This window comes from Montipora foliosa, chromosome 3, assembly GCF_036669935.1.
Source record: "Montipora foliosa isolate CH-2021 chromosome 3, ASM3666993v2, whole genome shotgun sequence".
NCBI lineage: Eukaryota > Metazoa > Cnidaria > Anthozoa > Scleractinia > Acroporidae > Montipora > Montipora foliosa.
Window position 1 is genome coordinate 60723531 of NC_090871.1, and position 10344 is coordinate 60733874.

General features: G+C 38.4%; 1 protein-coding gene across 1 annotated transcript in view; it reads left to right on the forward strand.

Moving 5' to 3' along the window:
• Positions 1 to 45: 45 nt before the first annotated feature.
• Positions 46 to 10344, forward strand: part of LOC137996192 (uncharacterized) — a 13720-nt gene continuing 3421 nt past the window's right edge. The window contains exons 1-5 of the mRNA XM_068841615.1: positions 46 to 365; positions 6400 to 6764; positions 8066 to 8110; positions 9302 to 9513; positions 10250 to 10339. Of these exons, the coding sequence (XP_068697716.1) occupies positions 46 to 365; positions 6400 to 6764; positions 8066 to 8110; positions 9302 to 9513; positions 10250 to 10339 (1032 nt within the window). The remainder of the gene's footprint in view (positions 366 to 6399; positions 6765 to 8065; positions 8111 to 9301; positions 9514 to 10249; positions 10340 to 10344) is intronic.

Sequence of the window (10344 nt, forward strand, 5' to 3'; positions counted from 1 at the left end):
TTTTGTTATTATGATCAATGATCTTATTCTCGGCAGTGACAGTGTATGGAAGTTTGTGGACGACTCAACAATATCAGAAGTCATCTTAAAAGTGCTCAATTTATCGAGGATCAAGTAGAAGATTGGTCTCACTCAAATAGATTTCAACTTAACTCCGACAAATGCAAAGAGCTGCGAACATCTTTTGCCAAACAGGAACCAGTTTTGGATCCAATTAAAGTTGGAGGCAAAGACCTAGAAGTTGTGAACAGTTTAAAGTTATTAGGCGTTTCTATTTCAAGTGATCTATCCTGGAACCACCACATTGAAGACGTCATTAAAAAAAGCTTCGAAGAAACTTTTACTCTAGCTATAAAAGAGCCAAAGTACCTTGTAACGAACTGAGCCTCTTTTATACCACTTGTGTACGATCTGTACTTGATTACACCGTTCCTGTAGTTCGTGATTCTTTACCCAAGAACCTTACAATTGAATTGGAACGTATTCAGAAAAGGGCGCTTTCAATAATCTGTCCAAGCCTTAACTTAATGAAGCCCTTGCTTACACGGAACTAAACTCTCTCCAAGAACACCATCGCAAATTATGTTTTATTTCTTAATGACATTGTAAAGGACAAAGACCACAAGCTACACACTCTACTTCCACCTAATAACAATAGCCGATTTTTTATGAGGAGGCCAAGGACTTTTTTGATACCGAACTATATAAAACTGATAGAACCAAAAACACCTTTTTGAAAGCCTCTTCTATTAATTACGATCTCTTTTTAGACTTTTTTAGACTTTTTTTCCCCTTTGTTAGCTCTCCTAACATTGTAAATTTTCTTAATATTTATATGAATTTATATATTGTAAATTATTTAATTACGCAATTCAACCCTTGGTTGCGAAGTATTTTATAGTAAACTATCTATCTATCTATCTATCTAACAGTTCTAGTCACTTCATAGTTTTTGCATGATGCTAGTCCCTGCGATGGACTAACATCCCATCCATTCCAGGTCGCTTCATGTTACAGAAAGCAGGATAAGCTCCGGGCTGATGGGCCACTTGGCTCGTCTTTTTATACCTACCTGATTGTTAACTAGACGCTCCAGAAAGCGTACACTGGGTTGTCTGTGGTACGTGTTACACAAAAGCAGAAGGTACTGAATAGATTCAGCTTGGCAGCCTGGGTTGGAGGACAAAAACAAACTAAAATGAATGAACATGTTTATTCATTTCTTTTGTTTGTGCACTCTAAACCTCACTATCAAGCTGAATATATCGAAAGTGGTCTATTGGGTGGTATTGAACTTCAGCGTTCCAGTTAATTTTTTCAAGTGGGACGTCATTAAGACTATTTGAGGGGTCGCCCAGACGTCGTGCCAGCAGAGGCCCTTTTGGCTCACACGTTTAATTATTTTGTAATGTCCTGTCCCCTTTTTTTTTAGTTTTTAAGCTTTGGTAATAAAATTCTTCAGTTTGAAGATAACAAAACACGCTCTTGAGTAGAATTCAAGGTGCTCGTGATCACCTTGTGTCAACTGAATGAACTACGGGAAAGAATGTTAATCGTTCGTCGTTTTCAGAGTAAAACAACGTACTTTTTAGCCAAGAAAGTTCCGTCTTTGGTTTTTTAATTTTGTTGTAATATTTAATTGAATATTTACATTTCAGCTGTCGGGTCAGGAAGCCTTCTTTGTCGGGTTCTTGAGAAACGTATCTATTTTTGCGTCAGGGTGAATTATTTGCTCAATCATGAGGTTGAGTGGCCATGTAATTGAAAATCTACAAATCTATGGTCATCCGGCTATGAGATACAAAAACAGATTTGCGATGATTCGCAAGTTCTCAATGCTGACAAGCACAATGCTAACAAGCACAAAAGCAAAAGAAATGGTTAATAAATATGAAGTTTTTTACTATCTGAATTTTTTTTGGTTTAGAGTAAAGCGATATATTGTTGAAAATCTCCGTGGTAAAAGAGCTATGTCACACAAATGATGTAATTTCATGACACTCAAAATTCGCAAAAAGCATGAGTAATTTGAACAATCTTCGCAATAGTAAGTCTTAGCAATAAATTGTATTAACCAGGAAGTTAAAAAATATTGTTGGCTTTCCAACTGTGAACTTCATTTTACACTATAATGACAAAACAAATCTTTTTCTGAGAGAAAAATTCCTGTCTCCTCGCGTATCACATTTCAACGCACGTATGCAAATTTGTTAAGCTCGGATATTACACAACATGATGAATTCAAAAAGGCCACCTTTTCCAGCGAAAAATTTATTGAAACGAACAGCATATTTGCTATTAGAGGCAAAAACTCTTCCCATTTCATTGCTTGCGTGAAGACAAGAAACCCAATCGTGTTAAATTACCAAACGCAACAAAATAAATTTCACCGAAATCAAACCCTTTCCGGAAGAACCCTTTCCTTGAATAATGAAGCACAAAATAGACGACTAGCTTTCTTTCAAAAAATTATTGGCTGTCACATTTCCAATTATTTTTACCTGAAGACCGTGCAGAGTTGAGTACAAATAAATATAAATAGCCAGGCAACAGAGATCACAGATCCACTTAATGTGTTCGATTCCTTCTCTGTCTTTGTTGAACCCATAACTTACCAGAGAATTTTCCATTTGGTTTCAGTGTTGTACGTAACACCACACTTGGTGAAATATTAGAAATACAGCTCACTTTGATTACGGAGCCACGGGCGAAATATTGTTTTCGAAGTGCGTTACTCGTCGCTTTTAAGATTCCAGATATTTGTTTTCCACCGCCTGTCTTGTTTATCCAATTGACGTTCCATTCTTGAGCTCCATAAAGGTATAGTTTGTTTAAAGATCCACCAAAACACCATTTTTGTTCCGATGACTTCGACGCAATTGCAGGTTAATTAAATATTCTACTGTGTCCACCAGAGAAATCTACACATTTATCCTCCCCCTGAAACCCATCAAAATACACGTAGAAGACACTACGTACAAAGACTTAACTGATTAGAGTCTAATGTGAAGTGCTAAGTATCTACCCCATATGAACCATGTGAGCTTTTGCCCTACTGATGGAAATGGCCCCACACAAGGACAGAGAAAAGCTCTGACCAGGGTGGGATTTGAACCCAAGACCTTCAGGTTAGATCACCGCTGCTCTACCGACTGAGCCACAAAGTCAGATAGGAGCAGGCCGTGGGAACTGACGATGTTAAAGTCACGGCAATGAACATGTACGAGTACAAGGAGGGATTTCGTTTTCTGTTACTTATATTTGAACAGACTTAACTGATTAGAGTGTAATGTGAAGTGCTAAGTATCTACCCCATGTAAACCATGTGAGCGTTAGCCCTACTGATGGAAAAGACACTACTTAGCAGGGGAGGGACAGAAAAGACTTTTCATGACACGGAAAAGAAGAATAAAAATACAGTGAAATGAAACGTAGATTCCGACTGGGTTTGGCAACCCAGTAACAAGTCTTCAAACTACAACTTTTATTCGAATGTGTCGAAGTCACAAATCATGAAATCTTCCCTTTTCTTTGTAAAACATGGGTTTGTAAAAATGGATTTGTAAAAGGTGGATTTGTAAAACATCGATTTGTAAAACATGGATTTGTAAAACTTGGATTGTTGCTACCAATTCATACACTGAAAATTATGCGCGTTTATTTTCTTTTTTGCGACGTTCTGCACGCTTTTTTGCGTGTTCTCTGGATCACATTGTTCACTTTTTTACCTATTTGAGTTAACGGAAAAAGCTTGGTCCAGATATGGGCAGTTTCTATAACAAATCTTAGCCTGCGTGGCAGGCCGTAGAAATCCAGTCCTTGTTTCACAAATCCAATCCAGTCTATATTTTACAATATGCCCTTAAAAAACTAAAGCCGGTTACGAATTGTAAATAAATTCAGCAGTGCTAGTGTAAAGCCTAGACATCAGATCGGATTTAGAAATTTGAGATGACACACACATGATACATCAGCCAATCAGAAACTTCTGTTCTCACGCTCATTAAGGATAAGTCCACGTGCCTTTACATGAAAACGGTCTTTTATTCTTGACAAGATCATTAGTTATTCAAATTTATGACCTGGAACACGGGGCGTTTTCCATTTACAAAAAATTTCCGGAAATTTCGGTGGAAATTTCAATCGGGTGGAAAACGTGTTCCATTTAACTCAAGTCCATTCGCCGCCCAGTGATTGCGATTTTACGCGCCAAAATTTAAAAATGTGGCCGTGAATAGCCTGGAAGTGGTAAGACCTTTCAAAAGTTGTAAATGGAACAGGACTACCTTTTCAGAAGTTCCGTTTATTTCGGAAATTTTCCAGTGGAACGAACCAAAAACGTGTATTCCATTTACATCCCAACCGGAATTTCCGGAATTTCTTGGTAAATGGAAAGCGACCACGATTCTCGTCGCGAGCGACACACAGTTTTTACTTTAAAATGTTTTAGAAGACATTTGTTGCTCGAAATTTGCTCGAAATGTGAAATATTGCTCAAATGTAGTCCAAAGTGCGAAAAAGTGTTTAAGGGTGCTCAAAATGCAAAATAGTGCTCCAAACTCAAAAAAGTGCTCAAAAGGTGCTCAGCGCAATCGGGAAAGGCCTAGTTGGAATAGGGGAAAGGTCTATTGCATTTCTAAACAATATTAACCATGGAAAGATGTCAACGAAAGGACATATTACGGGTACTTTGAATTAAAAAAGGAGTATATTTCAACATTGTTTCTCGATATTTGTTTCTTTAGTCAATTACGAATACGTGTAGTTCGTATAGTGTGATCGTCCAGGTGAGGGTAGTTCTGAAAAGAACTGTTGTTGGTGACTACAATAATAAAAGCAAGGTGACACACGCTAACACCAACCCGGTGTGTCCCCGGTTTAACAACCCGGTGTGCTCCCGGTGTGGCCCCCGGTGTGGTCGACACATCTCGCATGCACACCACCATTTCACGCGGTCAATTAGCAGCCATGGACAGCTGACGTTTCGACAACCTGAGCGGAAGTCATCTTCAGAGTCAAGTAAATAGTGTTTGTCAGTCGATGATGTTGTAAGTCTGGTCCTTTGAAATTTAGCTATGATGGTATTGGCTGACAGACTTGTGTAAAGTTTGTCTTCAGTCATTGGTCGATTTCGATCCGTCTGTTGCTAGTCAAATTGGTCGGTTTGAGATTCGTGTGTAGTTAGTCAGAATTAAGTCGGTCTGTTAGAAGTTCGTTTGTCGATTTCGCTGACGTCGTGGATAAGTCATTTGTAAGGTGCCGGTAGTTGTTGACATCTCTTAAGAGGCGTTTGTTCTAAGTTAGTGTAATAGTTTTCCAGAGTCAGTGGTTGAAAATAGTTCGTACTGTAGGTTAAGCATTGAGCAGTATCCAAGTCAACGTTGTGGTTTGTCAGTTGATGATGGACATGTGATAGTTGGCATCACCATTTATCGTAGCTCATTTGTGTTCAGTCAGTCTCGTGTTAAGATTTCTGCTTGTCTCATCATTGTAGGAAACCTGGCAGTCGGAGCATTTGATCTTGTAAACTGCTCCCTGTATGTTGTTGGGTTCGTCCCTTTCTTTGACGTTGTTCAGCAAGTGTCGTAACGTACCTGTAGGCTGGCGGGATACAAGGATGTTGAAGGGCCCGTGAGATGGTCTAAGAAGTGTCCTTAATGTAAGGTAGAGACACTGTAGTAACAGGTGTTGGGTTCCTGTTCGTTGCGTCAGCTTCGGTAGGTCGGTAAATGTTTCGTCTAATAAAGTCAGTGTTGTATTTGTTCCTGTGAAAAACAAGTTGAAGGTAATTTGTAATTTTTTTTCGTCACGTAAACTGTCCGTTGTGTCAAAACTAGTTGTAAACAAATCGCTTTCAACGGACCAGACTTACGACATCATCAACTTACAAAATCATGCGTACGCTTACCATATTTGTAGCGCATGGTTTAATGGCTCATAATGCTGAGCCAATGAAAGCTCTAGAATTGCATTGTCCAATCATATAGTTTGTAATAAAATTGATTTTACAGATTGGAACTATAGAATGTGGCCATTGGCTGTATGAATTAACATGGGGCGTTTCGCCAGAACAAAAAAAATTATCATATCGGCCGTAAGTAACGAAGTGACCGTAAGGCTAACCTGCAACCAAGCGTTTGATTTTGAAAAGGGAGAAGGAAATGATCTGTAGGGAGGGAGGGTACGATCGCAGGTTACCATAAGGTGAGCTTTCACTGTAATTTCATGCCAGTCATGCGGGAAAACGGTCAACCAAATTTTGGAGCACTCATCCATTACCTGTTTAGCGTTTAACCGCCAAGAGAACCATCATCTTAAACTGCAATATTCCTTTCGTGGTCTAGTACACTGAGCATTAGACTTGTGTAACCTTGAGTTATCTATTTTTTCTCTTTACAGGGAGGCTATGTGTCTGATCACTTTTCTCATCACTCTTGGTGTTGCCGTTGTCACCCATGCTACTGAGGATGATGTGGACACGGCCAAAGGTCTTAGATTTCTAGGTGTCGGCTATAATATTCTGGAAGGAAATCCTGACGGCGGCCAATTGTCACTCGGTGGTGTCGACCCTGGTCTGCTCTCTTTGAGAAAGATATTCAAACTGACATGGGATACAAGTAAAACTTCTGTTGATGGACTTTACCGGGTACCAGACCAGGTTGAGTTTACTCATCGCTCATCCTGCGTCGAAACTACCACAAACGAAGTATTTTCCGGGGCCATGTCTTATCAAGATAAACTCAAGGTTGATGTAAAAACCAGCGGTGAGCTAGGACGTTTTATAATTTAAAACGATTGGACTTCAAGTACACAAATAGAGTTGATGCAGACACCATTGAAACTTGGAAGACTAATAGTTCCACAGGCAACACATCAAGGCTGTTATAAATTCCATTCCCATGGCAACTCACTTCTTTCCAGTCCCCTCAGACCTGTTTTCAATATTTTAATGATTTCCATCTCGGAGAAATTGAACCATGCCAAGAACTCGACCTAACATATTTATACTCTTGCTGGATTGTACAGATGAGGCACCATTGGCAAATACACACTAAACAGATCTAAACTGAAACGCCAAAGATGACCGAAGAGCCTTAAACATCGGGGAGCTCTGGAGCTTTGTATGTTGCCATGGTAACACAATTGTCAAGCTCATATTGTGGAACACATCTAGCAGTTAATCAAACACTTCTGATAAAAATCGATTGAGAAATATTTTCTTCAAAATTGATCAAAATTTGGCTGAGTTTATGACGTTATAACTTCGCTTATTTGAATATTTTGAAAACTTGAATATATCTTGAAGTCCTTGAACAAAAAGACCTCCTTGAAATAAAGCAAAGAGCATTTTTTTTTTCACATACAGACTTTTTTTTATTGTTTTACAATGGCTTAGATAGGAAAGCACTTTAATCCTCTGAGAAGAGGGCGTGGTGGATTCAAACTTCTCTGATCTTTTTTGGAATTCACTACTTGCGCAAATCCCATAATACACCTCTTTCATACCCCAAAAATCTGCAGATGCACTGTTTTCGACTTCTCTTGCAAACAGTGGTTATGCAAAAGTTTTGGGCGGTAATAAAGGTGTATTATGGGATTGTGCAAGTAGTGAATTATGAAATATGCATCTACCCTGTGAAGCTTACAGATTTCATGAGCTTTTCATTCATAAATTGCAGAAATTCTGATATGCCAGTTGTGACATGCATGCGGGTTTAGTCAAAAACTTTTTTTTTTACGTAGTTCTTTGTTTGATCTCAATATAACGATCCATAATCATTTGCTTAATTTTTTCGTCAATTCTTGCTATCTTCGATGAAATTGAAAAAATGCTGAAATCCTAGATCATGAAGCTACGAAGGTGAATGACGTCATAAACAAAGAAATAACAATGTCATTTCAGGGCTATTTACTTCATGCCAAATACTTGTGATGTTTTTTCTTTAGGACAAAGCTTCGGGGTGCGTTAGATGGGGGAAAGGGTTCCTCCATAACCCTCATGTAGATTTGAATTTAAACACAGCATAAAGTATTTATTGTTTCTATCATTGTTAATTTTGCGTAGGTGAATACGACGGATTATGGAGTGTTGCCTTCAGTCTCAGTTCAAGTAAGAACTTACATTAATTTGTCTGACTCTTATCAAACTTCATCAAAACAGTTTTTTACCACAATTGCTTGTAATCTCAAAATCTGATTGGCTAATTTGCCATTGTCGATAAGTGTCTAGACAACGCTGCTCGCGTCAATTTGTCACTCAATGTAATAGCCAATCAGGAACGCTCATTTTGGAAAATAAACCAATCATATTGCGAGAAAGTTATAGGCAACGCTTGCTCTTTCTTTGAGTTATGATTTTGGTTACGCTCTGAAATAAAAACTTTCTTTAGAATTGAATATTGTGGTTAAAAACAAATCGAAAGTGGTTCAGTGTTGTCTGTACTCTTATCCACAACGATATTCGTCATCACCGTGGTCAAAAGTTGTTGTAGACTCTCTCGGCTACGCCTTGGGAGTCCACAACATTTTGACCACTGTAAATTTTGACCACTGTCGATAAGGGTACAGACAACACTGAACCACTTTCGATTTGTTAAATCGAACACAAGTTCGATAACAAGTAGGCCTTATAACCATAGTGACTTTTAACATCTTCCATTTTAGTTACTAAAACAATGTTAGTTTAGTAATATCGTAGTTTAAAGAACATAAATTTCTTGCAATGGCAGCTATCAGCCAACAATATAGTATTTTGTCGAGGGCCTAGGACCTGATAGTTTTCCGTCGAGATTTTGAGTCTTAAAAAGCAAGTATCAGCCCGAGAACGATGTTCGAGGGCTACATCATGTTCCAGATTTTGTTCAAGGGCTTACATAAAATTTCCAAGAACAATTATCAGTCCACGGGCCCGAGAAGTAAACACTGTGACCTGACTTATGTTTCTTGTAACATTTTAGCCCAACTTGTTATGAAATTAAAGTATTAAAGCCGAGAAAAATAAAATATATGTTATTTGAACTGGGGGTGCACATGAAGTCTTCAGAAAACGGAAAGGAAACGTGGAAACTGACAAGAAGTTTGTTCATTTCGTCTTTATTCTCGATTTATTTTGATGCTATCTTTGCTAAGATGTTTACATTATGACTCTCTTTTATTTTCGTAACAACTGTCGTTTTTTACTGACACGCCATTGGTGAAAACAAATCTTATGTAATCGAAGAAACTCCAACGGTTGATAAATTAATTAATTGTGTGTCTGTTTCGGCCCTCTGCCTTTGTCTCCGCTTTCTCGCTATTGTAGGTTACCAGAAGATGGAAGAGGAGACAACAACTGAACACAAAGTCTTTTTTGAAAAGATAGAAGTCTGCAATAATGGCGAAGCTCGATATCAACTGGACTTAGCTCAAGTTGAGAAGTATTCGGTTACAAAAGACTTTGCAGCTGCTGTGTGTGGTTTGCCCGAAGAGTACGATCAAGGAGATTACCGTAAATTCATTGACGAGTGGGGAACGGTGAGTGTGTTGACTACGTTTTTAGTTTAGCTTTTTGTTTAGATAATCTTCTTAGGCCTTTTTTGTGTCCCTAAATTATCTTTTCACATTACGTCAACAAGTATTTTGCCGAGTACAGCGATTTCGGGATCAAGACCTTTATTTCGACAATAAGCTGGTGTTGTTGGCGATGGTCACAGTTTTACCTACTGGCGTCTGAATTTCTAACTTGTTTGGGTTTTGTTTACTGAAATAGGTGAGCGCTCTAATAATTGCATGAGCGTCACTTGTCAAAGGGCGCGGCACTCTGATGTTACTTGTTTGTTTACTGGTCTAAAGCTTTAGTCAAGCTAAAGATGAGCCTTGTTCTAACGCCTGAGAAGATTGAGATTTCGTGCCAGCTTAGAAGATGCGTATTAGAACAAATTGATTTTTATTATGCTCACTTCTTTGTTACAAGTAGCAAGGTCATCACTTCGTAAGCGCGATGAGATGGACTTGATGTTGACATACCTTACACAGTGAGCGTCATTTTTGAGTTTTGGCCGTTTTGGCGGGAAATGACGTAACCATATTGTTCCAAATTTTTTTTCAATTAAAGCATATCTAATGCGGTTTGTAAAACATCTTACGATAAAGATATCGAAATGGAAGGAAGATTCGTAATATGTCTATCCATTCAAAACGTAAAACAATTTAAAATTTGATTTTCACTCATTTTGTGCTCGTTTTAGTAACAATAATTATTTTCTTCCAGCACGTTGTACTGGAGGTGGTGCTGGGAACTAAGAAGACAGAACGTCGCGAAAGTTCGTACACCAAAATTGCAAAGTATGCCATGGAAAACGTAAG